Raw genomic sequence first — 17,281 nt, 5'->3', positions numbered from 1 at the left:
TTATAAACCACAAAGTGTTGTTTTCAACCCAAGGGCTGGGTAAATATAGGACAGAACATGTTTTGTTAATTTTACTCAGCAAATTGGGTTGTTTATTTAACCCAGCATAATGGATTGTTTTAACCCAGCATAGTTGATTCGTTTTTACTATAATACTAGTTTTTTTTATATACATGAATTAACGTCTATGGATTAACTTAAATCCTCTAAACTTTTTTAAAACCACTGGCTTTTTTACATTATAGCATATGTTATATAGTTTTTAATATATATATTAATATATATATATATATATATAATGAATTTGTTTGAAATGATTAGTTGTAATCTTGTTGTATCATGTGTCATTCCAACTCAATACGGTTTTGCCATGCCTAATAGTGTTTTTTTTTTTTTTTGGTGGTTACCATTGTGGCGAAGAGGTGAGCTTGTGCTTAGGTTTTGAGTAGCTGCCATACACACACATACAGTGGGGAGAACAAGTATTTGATACACTGCAGATTTTGCAGGTTTTCCCACTTACAAAGCATGTAGAAGTCTGTAATTTTTATCATAGGTACTCTTCAACTGAGTGACGGATTCTAAAACAAAAATCCAGAAAATCACATTGAGTGATTTTTAAATAATTAATTTGCATCATATTGCATGACATAAGTATTTGATCACCTACCAACCAGTAAGAATTCCGGCCTATTCTCCACTCCTTACCTGTATTAACTGCACCTGTTTGAACTCGTTACCTAAAGACACCTGTCCACACACTCAATCAAACAGACTCCAACCTCTCCACAATGGCCAAGACCAGAGAGCTGTGTAAGGACATCAGGGATAAAATTGTAGACCTGCACAAGGCTGGGATGGGCTACAGGACAATAGGCAAGCAGCTTGGTGAGAAGGCAACAACTGTTGGTGCAATTATAAGAAAATGGAAGAAGTTCAAGATGACGGTCAATCTCCCTCGGTCTGGGGCACCATGCAAGATCTCACCTCATGGGGCATCAATGATCATTAGGAAGGTGCGGGATCAGCCCAGAACTACACGACAAGACCTGGTCAATGACCTGAAGAGAGCTGGGACCACAGTCTCAAAGAAAACCATTAGTAACACACTACGCTATCATGGATTAAAATACTGCAGCGCACGCAAGGTCCCCCTGCTCAAGCCAGCGCATGTCCAGGCCCGTCTGAAGTTTCCCAATGACCATCTGGATGATCCAGAGGAGGAATGGGAGAAGGTCATGTGGTCTGATGAGACAAAAATAGAGCTTTTTGGTCTAAACTCCACTCGCCGTGTTTGGAGGAAGAAGGATGAGTACAACCCCAAGAACACCATCCCAACCGTGAAGCATGGAGGTAGAAAAGGGGACAGGACGACTGCACTGTATTGAGGGGAGGATGGATGTATCGCGAGATCTTGGCCAAAAACCTCCTTCCCTCAGTAAGAGCATTGAAGATGGGTCGTGACTGGGCCTTCCAGCATGACAACGACCCGAAACACACAGCCAGGGCAATTAAGGAGTGGTTTCGTAAGAAGCATCTCAAGGTCCTGGAGTGTCCTAGCCAGTCTCCAGACCTGAACCCAACAGAAAATCTTTGGAGTGAGCTGAAAGTCTGTATTGCCCAGTGACAGCCCTAAAAACATGAAGGATCTGGAGAAGGTCTGTATGGAGGAGTGGGCCAAAATCCCTGCTGCAGTGTGTGCAAACCTGGTCAAGAACTACAGGAAACGTATGATCTCTGTAATTACAAACAAAGGTTTCTGTACCAAATATTAAGTTCTGCTTTTCTGATGTATCAAATACTTATGTCATGCAATAAAATGCAAATTAATTACTTAAAAATCATACATCATAAAATCATCATGTGAATTTCTGGATTTTTGTTTTAGATTCCATCACTCACAGTTGAAGAGTACCTAAAAATGACAAACTTCTACATGCTTTGTAAGTGGGCAAACCTGCAAAATCGGCTGTGTATCAAATACTTGTTCTCCCCACTGTATATGTTCCAACATTGTTTGAGAGCGCTAGAACTGATGACCATATGTAGACTGCGGGAACCGAATCAAACTAATTTATTTAATTTATTTCTATAAAAACTAATAGCCAACACAACACTTGTTCACATGCTAGGTGAAGTGCAACTTTTGTAGCATGCAAGTAATGATCAAGTTAAACAAGTCTTAGCACAGAAGAGACTTACTACACGCAAGATCTACACGTCACCTCAAATATCGACATAACATAAACTCTTTTAAATTTTTGTTAAACTGAGCACCAAACTTTAACAGGTCTTTCCCTTTACTAAAAAACACATTAAACAGCACTCAATTTCAACATTTACTCTCCTTATCTATCCCTATATGCAAAGCATGCTGGGGACTAGATATATGCTGCCAGTTCAGTCAGTGCAACAGAAATGATTAATGTAGTCCCTAGGTTAACTTAACATTTTACACATCTCATTTCATTTAACATAATAAAATTGAGTGCAAATGGCAATTAAGTAAAAAAATAAAGATTTGTGTTGTTTCAGCTTATTTTATTTGAATAAACTGAGCAAATAGCAAGAATAATTTTTTTGAGTGTGAATATCACAGACAGACTAGCAACATATTTCGAGGGCAATGTAATTGAATGTATAGAACACACACACACACACACACACACACACACACACACACACACACACACACACACACACACACACACACACACACACACACACACACACACACACACACAGACACAGACACAGACACAGACACAGACACAGACACAGACACAGACACAGACACACACAGACAGACAGACAGACAGACATCTGTTATTTGTTCATAATAAAAACAACATACCTTAAAAGTGTAGCAACAAATTTAGTCAATGCATTACTTTCCATTCTAAGTTATGAAAACATGTTATCGTCTGACATTAATAAGTTATGTAATTTCCGTAACCGATTGTGGATGTCCTTCCTTGGCCGGCACTATTTTATAAGCGTGTTGACTTTCAGAAATCCTGACCCTGGTATGCAGCGCGTCCACTGAGATGCTGACGCAGATCAGGACTCGGCATTCAATTGATGGAGTGTGATAAGCCCTGTTTGGGGCATACTAATAAGTCATCTTGAGGTGGATATTCAAAACATGAGCTGCAACCTCTCAAATGCCACCAGAGATAAATAGTATTCAGTGATAACAGTGTTGGCTGATGTTTTGTCAAATATTTTGTGTGTGTGTTAATGTAGCCTACTTGAGAAAGTAGGCTACTTGATTAATAGGCTATTTATCTAAATGTATAACTACAAGGATATTTTATATAATTTCCTCCTGATTCTGCTCTATTCTCATCATACATCTTTTTATTTGATTGCTCTAAAAATAGCTTTATTTTCATCATAAATGCCCTCAATAAATATTAAATATCTTCACTAATTACAAGGCAGTTAACATGCAAGCACTGAAAACATTTGAATCCATTCAGGCTGTTAGACTGTGTTTTACTGGTTTGCAATAGAGCATACGGACCCCTAGTGGAAGTTGTGGGTAAGTTTGGGTAAGGAGAACCATTGAGAAGATGTATAAAGTGGTGATATTGTGACGCGCTCCATTCAGTGCGAGCCGAGTGAGAGCAAAGGAGGTTCTCCCCATCTAGGACTCTGCTGGAAATGTAATACAATGGCTAATAATTGTAAGTACTTGCACGTTTAAAAAAAAACATTATATTTACAATGTTATTTTCAATGTCTAAAATATTATTAAGTTATATGTTTTAGAATCTTTAAATTGCAACTACTGGATAAACGAGTAATAAAAACATGCTTATTACTATTTGTAAAATATAGGCTGAATGTGATGGATTACAAAAACAAAACAAAAAAATCTATAATGCTCGTTTTGTGTATAGTTCACAGTAAAGGTTGAAAACAGCTGAGGGATCACCACCAAGCAGCAAAGGACTGTTCCTCCCTGTTCCTGGAGATCCTCGGTGCCACCTGTTAAGATAAAGGGCTGCCTGTGTACTGGCTGATGATGCGCGAGGACAAATAAGCATTTCTCGGACATTTGTGGAGAAGTAGGTGTGCGCTTTTTGTCACCATGGAGGACCTCCCAAAGGATCAAGACTTTTGGTCCTTCAATGAGTCATCTAGAAACTCCAGCGTCACCAATGAAACTCACGGCGTGAACCAGACGGTGAACCCCCTGAAGCGGAACGAAGAGGTGGCAAAAGTGGAAGTTACTGTACTGGCCTTGGTTCTCTTCCTGGCACTCGCTGGTAACCTTTGCGTCCTTATTGCAATCCACACAGCCAAGCACAGTCAATCCCGCATGTATTACTTTATGAAGCACCTCAGCATTGCAGACCTGGTCGTGGCTGTCTTCCAGGTTCTTCCTCAACTCATCTGGGACATCACGTTTCGCTTTTATGGACCAGACATCCTGTGCAGGTTGGTGAAATATCTTCAGACCGTTGGGATGTTCGCCTCCACGTACATGCTGGTGCTGATGTCCATAGACAGATGTATGGCAATCTGTCAGCCACTCCGTTCTTTACACAAGCGAAAGGACCGTTATTACGTGATTTGTTCTTGGGCACTGAGCTTACTTCTCAGCGTCCCACAGGTTTATATATTCTCTTTACGGGAGGTGGGTTCAGGAGTGTATGATTGCTGGGGAGATTTCGTGCAGCCCTGGGGAGCGAAAGCCTACATTACGTGGATTAGTCTGACGATATACATCATACCAGTGACCATTCTGAGTGTCTGCTACGGCCTTATAAGCTTTAAAATATGGCAAAACTTTAAAAGGAAGACGAAGAAGGACCCGTGCATCACTCTCACAACCAAAACATCGAAATGCAGCGCGCTCACGCGGGTCAGCAGCGTCAAACTCATTTCCAAGGCCAAAATCACCACTGTTAAAATGACATTTGTTATCGTGCTGGCTTATATAGTGTGCTGGACTCCGTTTTTCTCCGTGCAGATGTGGTCAGCATGGGATCCTAAAGCACCAAGGGAAGGTAAGTTTCTTGAACAGTTTGAGTTTTACGCACGTGCAAAGCGAAATGGATTAGCCTATAACTAAAAATAGGATCTTTTTAGGTTATCTAAGTTATTAAACAGCAAATGCTAACAACAATTATATCAGTAGGCCTACTATACAGTTAAAGTTAGTTAAAGCTGGTCAACCAATAATCTAAATATTAATGATATATTGTTTTTTATTTTATAATATGCGCATTTTTAATTGTAAGAGCATTAATAATAATAAAAAGTATTTCATAAAATCATGTAAACACTGTTTATATGTAAATTGGCCTAAATCATGAAAACATAAAATTAAATTTAAAAGTCCGGCATTTTGCAAAATATCAGTCAACAAATAAAAAAATAAAGATAACTTAAATATAACTTTTGTAATATACCTCACTAATTAAACAAGTGATTATTTTTTTTGTTTAAATTTAATTTTTTATTTTATTAGACAATTAAACAAGGTATTCTAACCTATACAGTAGGCTCAGTTATGACGTCAGTCTGTAGGCCAATCCGAAAGGTTGCTTGCTGTAGATTCACTCTGAAGTTCCCTCAATGAGTTCTGTAATTTTAATTCAAAAAACTTCCCGTTTTGTCCTACAACAAATTACACAGTCATACATAAAAAACGGCAAAGACTTTTTTCCACAACATAAGCTTCTGTCACCTCAGGAGGGTAATGTTCATGTATGATGTTTTTTTCGCCCCAGTAATGTCACAACGTTCCTCATCTTCCATATCTAGACTGATACATGCATTTATATCTATCATACTTGAACATGCTATGCTATTCTCGCATTCAAAAATAATAAAGTTAAATATACAATTAGGCTACCAGTCTGGTCATTGCCTATAGCCTACAGGTAAGAGCTGACAAAATTATGTGCTCATGTGAGATGGTTCCTGACCATGACTAATGTGTTCTTTCAAGTGTTATTTGTGTTATTTCAAGACACAAAAAAAGAAGATGGTTTTAATTTATTGTAATTCATTGGATAAGATGAATACAGTTCTATCAGTCCAGATCTAGGATTTCTGTGATGGCATCTTAATTTTAATTCACTACAGATGTAGCCTGCTCCACTATAAACGGTGAAGCTATAAAGACCGCCCGGCCTTGGGGAAACATTAATATTCAGATTTCAGAAGCGCTGCACCGCTTAAATCATGACCGTCTGCAGTATGAGAAATCACCCACCCAAACAAACCCAGGGAGAGCTGGTGATAAAGAACTGTTGTTTTCAATAAAAGAATAATGCCGCTATATAACATTAATTTTGTAGCCTATATTACATATGATGAAATTGTGTGCTTAATTGATAAATTAATTACAAATTGTCGTTTTGTTTTTACATGCACACAAAAGTCCAGGACATTCAGGAATCCTAAAACTTTTCAGCTTGTCCAAACATTGCATTATTTAAAAAAAATACTAATTTATGAATTGCTAAATAATATTTTTGTAAGTTCAAAAGTTGGAAGTTGGATCAGAGTTACAAGGTTACGGCTTATTTTGTGTGTTTTAAAAGAAAATGTCACAAACAGTGTTCTTGCCATGAGTTTTACCATGTTTGTCCTGCAATAAAGAAAGTAAGGTCAGGTCACAAGTCGCACTCTTCAGAGAGAAAAATTAAATATTATCAGACTCAGAGAGTGTGAGATACTGACTTGCATCCTGACCTCCACCCATGGGCGTCGGAAGCACAAAACTAATGTGGGTGGGTCCACTCTCAGAACATTTTTACTGGAGTAGATGCCATTTACATTGAGTACAAATATACCGGCTGCGAAAGGCAAAATGACGGAAATTACTGTATCATTGAGAGCGGCAATAGTGTAGGAGAAAGACGCATGGTTCCGACTCCCATGCCTCCTCCATACAAAATATGTGAACATGATTATCTACGCATCATGGCAAGTTCAGCAAAACATTCACAAAGTCTAAATATTAAGACAACACTAAACAGCAGAGTTATGCATCAACAGTGGCTGACACAGCCATAAGTGGAATGCATTTACTAATGACATTTCCCCAAATGTGTGAAATAAGATCCGTTTCTTTTGGCCAAGTCCAAGTGATTAGTTTTATAATGCTGATGATTTGATGTGCTGAAACCTCAGCTGCAGTTCTAATAAGATTGAATGATAGCGGAAAACAGTCTTTTCTTCTTGAACTTGCATATGTTTGCTTTATTTTGAGACCATGTTGGGTTTGGCAGTGTCATTTGGCCACTAGTTTTGTTCGCATCTCAATGACTCTTGCTTAAATTACAAGAGAAAAACAGCTTTCCACCAAGTCTTTCACCTCTTTTTGAACAGTAAAAACATTTGGAGAAATGGCACTCACTGACCTGTAGGGCTTCTAAAATGAAGAGAATGCGCTGAGTTGCAGGGACCTTTATCTTCATTTTGTAAATATACACTACCGTTTAAATGTTTGGAGTCGGAACGTTTTTTTTAAAATTATTATTCAGCAAAGACTTTTACAATGTCACAGAAAAATCGATTTCAAATAAATGCTGTTATTTTGAACTTTCTGTTAATCTAAAAATCCTTTCAAAAAATGTATTACAGGTTTGCAACATTGCTAATAACGAGATGTTTCTTAAGCACCAAATCAGCATATGACTTCTGAAGGATCATGACAGATTGAGGACTGGAGTAATGGCTGCTCAAAATTCAGCTTTGCAATCACAGGAATAAATTATATTTTAAATACACCGATCAGGCATAACAATTATGACCACTGACAGGTGAAGTGAATAACACTGATTATCTCTTCATCACGGCACCTGTTAGTGGGTGGAATATATTAGGCACCAAGTGAACATTTTGTTCTCAAAGTTGATGTGTTGGAAGGATTTGAGCGAGTTTGACAAGGAACAAATTGTGATGGCTAGACGACTGGGTCATAGCATCTCCAAAACTCCAGGTCTTGTGGGGTGTTCCCAGTGGTCCAAGGAAGGAACAGTGCTGGGTCATGGGTGGCTAAGGCTCATTGATGCACGTGGGAAGCGAAGGCTGGCCCATGTGGTCCGATCAAACAGCTAATCTACTGTAGCTCAAATCGCTCAAGAAGTTAATGCTGTTCTTATAGAAAAGTGTCAGAATACACAGTGCATCGCAGTTTATTACATATGGGGGCTGCATAGCCGCTGACCAGTCAGGGAACACATGCTGACACCTGTCCACCGCCGAAAGCGCCAACACTGGATACGTGAGCATTGGAATTGGACCACGGAGCAATGGTTAGAGGAGCACAACAACAAGTTTGAGGTGTTGACTTGGCCTGAATCAAGTCCGATCCATGGAGGCCCCACCCACAATTTACAGGACTTAAAGGATCTGCTGCTAACATCTTGGTGCCAGATACCACAGCACACCTTCAGGGGTCTAGTGGAGTCCATGCCTCGATGGGTCAGGGCTGTTTTGGAAGCAAAAGGGGGACCAACACAATATTAGGACATAATGTTTTGCCTGATCAGTTTATATAAAAAAACAACAACAACTAAAAAACAACTCTTTTAAATTGTAATAATATTTTACAATATCACCTTTGGTAACACCTTATTTTAGTGGTAAAGGTATCATGAACTGGCTTTTTTTTTTATGTTATACTGTTGTCTGAGGTCAACTTATGATGTTTGTGTGGTTTTTACATTCAAAAACATCATAATGAATAAGTAATAGGCTATTTTCTACCCTGGTTTTGAGCCTCTCTGAAAAACACTCGGATTTGGGCGTGCCGCACTGAACACTTGGAAGTAAACGCCCACGGCTAGGATTGGATAAGATTTGCATATTTAATGAGTTTCAGCTACCGTCAGTCCCAGGAATCGTCTGGGGAAATGCTCAGAGGACTCGCAAAATATCAAACAAACACAATGATTAAAACACACACACGCGCGGACACACACACACACACACGCACGCACGCACGCACGCACGCGCACGGGCGGACACACACACACACTCACTCGCACGGGCGGACACTCACTCACTCACTCACTCACTCACTCACTCACTCACTCACACACACACACACACACACACACACACACACACACACACACACACACACACACACACACACACACACACACACACACACACACACTCACTCACTCACTCACTCACTCACTCGCGTCGCGCGGACACACACACACTCTCGTGCAGACTCGGAGACACACACTCGCGCCTGGCCCATACCGTTACAAGTCCGATCACGAGTGAACCAATTCAATAACAACTTCTCCACCCTGTGACAGTGCTAAGGTATGAAATCAATAGTTTTCAAACGATCTGTAATGTTATGCAAAACTAACACATATAAAAAAAACATGTTTTAGCCTACTCACATAAGTGTGTGTTCAGAAGGAAGCTTTTGCAGGGACAATCCTTAGCTCACGAGTCGGTGGGCGGGGCTACAGAAGCATATTTATCTGTAGAGGCGGCTTCTAGGTCCTATTACGTAAGAGATCCGCATATTCTGAGAGCTCTCGTTTTCTGGGCCTGATGTCAATAAAAGCTTTTCTTTGACTATCAAGGAAGTTTTCAGCTCTGAAACTTCCAGGATATTCTTATATTACCATGACCTTTTATATATCAAAAGCTCAAGGGAAAGTTGATTTCTCAGTTCATCACCCCTTTAAATTATTGCTCATAACTTGCTTATTACCATGCATATTACTAGGATATTGGCTGTTTATTAGTACTTACAAAGCACATATTAATGCCTTATTCTGCATGACCATATTCTACATCCCTTAATCCTACTCAATTCCTAAACTTAAATGCTACAAAAACTACCTTACTAACTATTAATAAGCAGCAAATTAGGAGTTTATTGAGGCAAAAGTCCCCATACTAAAGTGTTCTACTGTATACTAAAATGGACCCTATGGGTTAATATATAGGAAACTTCTTTTAAAACGATTTACCAATCCCAAACTTTTGAACAGTAGTGATTTATAGATCAAATACCTTAATACTATAATAGCTTTTAGCCTGATGGGAAAAAAGTGCTTAAGTAGATCATCTTAGCTTTGCATCCAGTCAAAATGTTAATCTGTAAATCATACTTGAAGTGTAAAGCACTTTTGCAGCCTGGAAACTCTTTTTCACTGCTTCATATAAGTATATTCCCTTTCATTCTCTCTCTGTTGATTGATCTAACTGCCGATGTTACAGAGATGTGCTTGCCCAGTTTTCTCTGATGCCTGTGAGCTCAGCACAAATAAGAGATAGCAACTAGCAAACAGAAAAGCAATACGCTTGACTGAAGCCCTATCTGCGTTTGTTGCTTACTCCTTCATTTCTACATTTAATTTAATTTACTCTGAGAGACTAAAGGATCAAACAGAGAAACTTTATGTTTGGATGTTTGATGTGAATGACCACACACAAAGATGTCCGCTATAAAACAAGTTCTTGTCAACCGCATTTCATCAATTTTTACAGAATTGCTCACCGTAAAATGTTTATAATTGCCAAATTTGCTTTTCTACTGGTTCGGTCTTCTTCAAACCTGCGATGGTCATGGTTGTTTGTTGAATATTGGGAATTATGATGACAGAAATGTACTTCCTACTTCTGAAGTCGTGATAATGAGCTCTTTGCATTCAAGTGCTTTGTTGTCGGAAAGAATAGGAATCATAGAGGACACCAGGTTAATTCTTGCCTGTTTAAAGCCAGAATGTCCCATTCGTTGACAACCCTATAAAATACCAGTGCTATTGTACACATCTTCAGCCATCTAGATCTAGAGTTTCGATCAAATACATGCTATTTTCATTGTGCATAAATCATACAATGTTTAAAGTTTATGGCATGCCAAACTTGTAAACTCAGTTATCAACATTATCCTAAAGTTGTACTTTCAAGTTGAAAAGAGCAGCATAACTGATCTTCGAGATATTCTTTTCTTTGGATGCATTAGGTTTTTTCCCCCTACATAGCCTAACTAGCACGACTTCTTTGGTTGTTTCTCTATTCCTAACACAGATAAGTCTTTTTAAAATGCACCACAGTGTATTTTCAGAAAGATTTTGGGAAAAGGGCTCCGATGGAATCATGGTTCATGTATCAGAGTCTTTTTTTTACCCTCATGCATCATCCTTTTCTCAGAGTGAAGTCATCCAGAAAGAAGCATTTCTCTGAAGAATTTATTTCACAGCTCATACAATAGACTGCAATAGGCATGTCACGTTTAATCGAAAGTACACAGTCAGCTCAACACCAGAATACTAATCAGATTTTTGATTTCTGTCACCTGGTTCTCATTTCCTCTTTGCATACCAACAATCGTATTTAAGGACTATCGTTTCGGTTACTAACGTAACCTCGGTTCCCTAAGATGAGGGAACGAGTATTGCGTTTTGCTAAAACGCTATAGGGGGAATTCCTTTCCTCGAGATATTGAAGCAAATTTTTATCCAAAAATACCATGTACACGCAGTGCAGCTGCACAGCTCTCAGCAGGAAGCAGCTGCGTGCTGATTGGCTGTGCCGCTGCAACTGCAGCAACCTATGGCGAGACCGTGGGGCGGGACGGACCAATCAGGTCCTTCCAAATTCCCGCCACAAGGGGCAACACAATTTGCATAGCCTAGGGTATATAAGACCCACTCTCGCAAGGTTAGTCAGGTTAATCGACTGAAGCGACTCCTGAGCAAGTGAGCAAGCACGGCAAGCAAAACGCAATACTCGTTCCCTCATCTTAGGGAACCGAGGTTACGTTAGTAACCGAAACGTTCCCTTACGAGAGTACTCTCGTATTGCGTTTTGCTAAAACGCTATGGGGGACCAATGCAAAACGCCGTGCTTGCTTAACGGCTCTAACGCCGACGACACCAAACCCAGGCCAACCTAGGTGGGCCCGTAATATGATATCAAGAAGTCCCAAAATGAGCCAGACCTGAGTCAAGCCTTTAATGAGAATGAACACGATATACGTGTAATATAATATATAGACCGGACATAGTCGGGCCAGGAATAATGAATGGCCAGATAATTCGAGCCGTATAAGGAATGTGCTATGACTTAAACAATACTTAACCCAGACCGGACTTTTCGAGCCTTAAGGGGTTAAAACTGTACACAGCAAGAAGCCCAGCCTATAAGGCCGGGACATCCAAATATAATCTGATAAGTGGACGGGGAGGCCCAGCCTGCCGCCACACAGATATCATTTAGAGAAATGCCAATAGACCAAGCCCACGAAGAGGCCATGCCTCTAGTAGAATGGGCTTTAATGCCTAAAGGGCAGCTGAGATCTTTAGACTCATAAGCCAGCGAGATAGCATCTACTATCCATCGTGACAAGGTCTGCTTTGTAACCGCGCACCCTAAGGTGCAGCCGCCAAAGCATACAAAGAGCTGTTCAGTTGCCTAAGCAGCGGAACGCTCCATGTATATCCTCAGCGCTCTGACAGGACAGAGCAAATTAGCATCTTCTTCATCTATCGGTGATGAAAGTGCTGAGAGTGAAATGACCTGTGCTCTGAACGGAGTTGAAAGCACTTAGGTACATATCCATGTCTTGGTTTGAGGACGACTTGAAGTCGTTTGGCCCAATTCCAGACACGAAGGCGCTCACAGAGAGCGCGTGCAGATCACCCACTCGCTTAACTGACGATCGCCAGCAGAAAAGCGGTCTTTAGTGACAGGAGCTTAAGCTCACCGAATGCAGAGGCTCAAGTGCAGAGCTCTTCATGACATCCAAGACACTGGACAAGTCCCATATAAGGACTGAAGAGGGGGCGAGGTGGGTGAAGCCTTCTAGCCCCTTAAAGGAAGCGAACAATGTTAGTCCGTTCACTTGAATGTGATACGCTGCTATAGCAGCCACATAATTTTGAGCGTGGAGGGGGAACGACCCGCGTCCAGAAGCTCTTGTAAAATGTAAGCACTTCTGACACTTCACAATCCTGTGGGGTCAGACTTCGCGCTTTACACCAGTCCGAAAAGACTGACCATTTGTCTGAATAGAGCCGCCTGGTCGTGGGGGCTCTAGCTTCAGTAATGGTATTCAATAATTTTTCAGAGAGGTTCTCATGTACCCGCTGATGGGCCAGACATGAAGCGCCCATCGATCGGGACGGGGATGCCAGATCTGCCGTCCCGCCTGCATGAGGAGGTCTCTCCTCAGCGGGACCGGCCACGAATCTGTATCCGACATCTGATTCAGTAGTGAGAACCAAGGTTGATTTCTCCAAAGCGGGGCTATTAAAGCACAGCGCATCTGCTCTCCCTAATCCTCTCTATGACCTGAGGTAACATTGAGATTGGGGAAAAAGCATAAAGAAGAAGGTTGGGCCATTCGTGGGCCAACGCATCCTTGTGCTTGGAGAATTATATTCGGCATTGAGCATAGCCTTGTGAGGCGAAAAGATCCACTTTTGCCTCTCCAAGAACTGCCCCAATTGTCTGAATTGCACCTGGACAGCATGTCCGGACCCAAATTCAGAATGCCTGGCACATGAGTCGCTCTCAGCGTATTGTGCTCTGCCCATATTAGGACTTCTTACGCCATTGTGTGCAGATCGATTATTTTCAGACCGCCTTGGCAATTTATATAGGCTACCACCGACCTGCTGTCCGTTAGGACCAGGGCATGGTGGTGCTTTATGTACGGAAGGAAAGCTCTTAGCGATAGCGTGACCGCTTTCATCTCTAGACAGTTTATATGAAGGCTCTTCTCCGAGTCTGACCAGAGACCGGAGACTGGCCTGCCCTCGTGAAGGGCTCCCCAACCTAGGTTGGATGCATCTGTCGAGATAACTTTCCACTTCGTAACAGTGCCCAAACTCACGCCCGTCTGGTACCAGACGGGATTTTTCCAAGGAGCCAGAGCCAACACACAGCTGTGGTCTACCTTGATTTGCAATCGGCCCGAGAGCCATGCGTGAGCTGGAACGTGGCGATTCAGCCAGTGCTGTAGGGGGCGCATGTGCAACAGACCCAGTCTGAGAACTAGCGCCGCCGAGGCCATAAGACCCAGCATCCTCTGAAAGTGTTTGAGAGGAATGCGTGCACCGGACCTGAGGGAAACCGCTCGGTTCTGAACAGAGAGCGCGCGCTGTGACGTCAGTCGCACGCTCATCTGCAGTGAGTCCAATACTGTTCCCAGAAACGAAACTTTCTGTGTGGGAGACAATAAACTCTTGCCACGTTGATTCTGAGTCCCAAGCATTCTAAATGGTTGAGAAGCCCAGATCTGTGGTTTAATAACTGTATCTCTGACGGAGCTATTATAAGCCAGTCGTCGAGATAATTGAGAATTCTCATTCCCCGAAGCCTCAGCGGGGTTAGCGCCGCTTCCATGCACTTTGTGCGGGGAGTCAGAGATAGACCAAAAAGGTAGCACCTTGTATTGGTAAGCTTTTCCCCTCGAAGGCGAATTTCAAGAATGGCCTGTAATGAGGGGCTATTTGTATGTGGAAAAAGGCATCCTTTAGATCCACAGTGAAAACCCAATCACCCGGCGGATGTGCGCGAGGATTTGTTTCATTCTCAACATTCTGAACGGGCGCTTCATAAGGGCTTTGTTCAGATGTCTGAAATCTAGAATGGCCTGAGACCACCACCCTTCTTTTGGCACAAGGAAGTAGCGACTGTAAAAGCCTGACTCGCTCTGTGAGGGGTGCACGGTTTCCACCGCTCCCTTTATTTAACAGTTTGATATTTCGGTTCGAAGCACGTGACTCATGTCACTTCTCACCGCTGTCTCTACCACAGTGCGAAAGCACGGTGGTCTGCGAGCGAACTGTAGCGAGTAACCTTGTTATCAAAGCCAAGGGTTGAATTAATTTGTGGGGCGGGTCACTGAGTAACAGGGACCTGGTAGCCCGGATGCATTGTGCTAGTAGCACTGTGAGAGGCGGCGTGCACTGAATGGTGACGCACGCCTTATTGGGTCGCCTTGGAAGTGGCGCTTACCAAGGGGATTGTGTTTGTGTACAGAAGAGCACGTTGCTCACGGGCTCATAATAGTAAATAGGGAAATAGTGTTCCCAGCCGCCTGAGTGCAGGGGGCCGGAGAACGCAGAATAGTGGCGAACGCTTTGTGTCGCCGGGGAAATGTGTACAGGCGAGCGCGTTTGTTTGCGGGCTCGTCGATTGTAGGAATAATGTTTCCAGCCGCCTGAGTGCAGGGAGCTGGGGAACATAGGAAGTGCTTGAGTGTAGGGGTACAACTTTGATGTTGGCACCTGCCTACAGACGAACTCGTAACACTGTGTTTAGATAGTGTTACTGTAAAGTGGACGCATTCTTGCGGATTAGTCCACATGCACGTTAGCGGCAGGGCTAATGGATAGCGCGTGCTCTGCAGGCGCGGGTCTACCTAGCCACTAGAAAGCTCTGATTCATTGTAAATAATGTGTGGTGGCGCGCACTGTATAATGGGCGCCACTACATTAGTGTATTCGCGGCGTACGCCAGCGAGCGAATTCACAGTGGTAAACGCATAACAGCGTCAATGTGCAACTGAGCATGTTTGGCCACAGGCTAGTTATTGCAATGTTACATCTCCAGTCACCTGAACTAAGGGAACTGGGAGAATATCATGTTTATTGAGTGATTTGTGGCACTGAATTAACAGTGCTTATGCAGGAGTGCACACTATGTAGTGGACACATTGCCTACAGTGTTGAACCACTCCAGCCGCCTGAATAGGGGAACTGGGAGAAGTGATATTTGAGGGAAAAAAGGCGCAAGCTTGGCAGCCATTTTATGACCTCGTTATGCTCAGACGGAGAGCGCGTGTTATGACGCGCTCTAGTCAGCGAACGCGCGCTGTGCAGAGAGCGCGCGCTGCCATATAAGGCTGTTTACCTTTGGCAGCAAGCGCGCGCTGCAGCGAGAACGGCTGTGACGTAAGCGCGTTCTCGGTATATCCAGCAGCCTGAGTTCGCATGTCTCTCCTCAAGCATTCTCTGCCCGCGGCATATCAGGGCGGCGGGGCGAGAGAGAAGGAAGAGTGAGGAGAGCTTATGTTGAGTTCACTCGTGTGTAGAAGTGCACATCTTCCATCCGCGTGGCGGCAGTATCACATTCTCTGTCAGCGGCCATTTCAGGGCGGCGGAGTAAGAGAAGGAGCGAGTGAAAAGCCCCGTATGCACGCGGAGCCATTAGCACAGCGGGAATAACATTCTCTGTCCACGGCCATTTAGAGCGGCGGAGGAGAGAGGGAGGCGCGTGGAGAGCTCCATATATCTGCGGCGTCATCAGCGCAGCGAGGATATAACCTTCTCGGTCCGCGGCGCGTTTCAGCGCGACGGAGTGAGAGAAAGGGAGAGCTCTGTATGTCCGCAGCGGGGATATAATGTTCTCTGTCCACGGCCATTTAAAGCGGTGGGGATGAGAGAGGAAGGAGTGAAACTCTGTATGCCCGCGGCGTCATCAGTGCAGCGGGGAAAACCTTCTCCGTCCGCGGCGCTTCTCAGCGCGACGGAACGAGAGAAAGGGAGAGCTCCGTGGGGTATCACATTCTCTGTCCGCGGCGCCTTAGCGCGACGGAACGAGAGAAGAGGAGCGCTCCGTCTGTCCTCGGCTTTATTTGAAGCGGCGGAGGACCAATGTTCTCTGTTCGCGGCGTAAACACGCGGCGGCACGAGAGAAGAGAGGTGGAGAGCTAGAAGCTCTTAGAAGTGGCGTTGGCAGCAACGCACATATCATAAACACACATACATAGTATAAAGGATATTTTAACGCCGGATGGCGCAGCTGGAAGGCAGGCTGAAGGCGGAGAATCCGACATCCTCAGGCTGCGTGTTCCGCTGGGTGCGTGTCGACGGCGGGCTTCGATCCGGAGCTCAACGATTGCAAGTCGCTGAAGAAGAATTAATCTGACTAACCTTGCGAGAGTGGGTCTTATATACCCTAGGCTATGCAAATTCTGTTGCCCCTTGTGGCGGGAATTTGGAAGGACCTGATTGGTCCGTCCCGCCCCACGGTCTCGCCATAGGTTGCTGCAGTTGCAGCGGCACAGCCAATCAGCACGCAGCTGCTTCCTGCTGAGAGCTGTGCAGCTGCACTGCGTGTACATGGTATTTTTGGATAAAAATTTGCTTCAATATCTCGAGGAAAGGAATTCCCCCTATAGCGTTTTAGCAAAACGCAATACGAGAGTACTCTCGTAAGGGAACCATGTTGCCATGTATAGTCAAGTCAGTATTCTTATGGTGATTTAGACCATGTTAGTGCTCAGATTTTTGGCCTGGTTTTCTATATTTATGCATATTAT

General features: G+C 43.1%; 1 protein-coding gene across 1 annotated transcript in view; it reads left to right on the top strand.

Moving 5' to 3' along the window:
- Window positions 1-3,607: 3,607 nt before the first annotated feature.
- The window catches only part of oxtra (oxytocin receptor a), a 30,394-nt gene continuing 16,720 nt past the window's right edge, over window positions 3,608-17,281 (top strand). The window contains exons 1-2 of the mRNA XM_079840071.1: window positions 3,608-3,689; window positions 3,906-5,018. Coding sequence (XP_079696197.1) covers window positions 4,097-5,018 — 922 coding nt within the window. The 5' untranslated portion in view covers window positions 3,608-3,689; window positions 3,906-4,096. The remainder of the gene's footprint in view (window positions 3,690-3,905; window positions 5,019-17,281) is intronic.

Source organism: Gobio gobio (genome assembly GCF_949357685.1).
Source record: "Gobio gobio genome assembly, chromosome: 17".
NCBI classification, from domain to species: Eukaryota; Metazoa; Chordata; class Actinopteri; order Cypriniformes; family Gobionidae; genus Gobio; species Gobio gobio.
The sequence above is the reverse complement of the archived record's forward strand: the minus strand, read 5'-3'. Positions and strand labels throughout refer to the sequence as shown.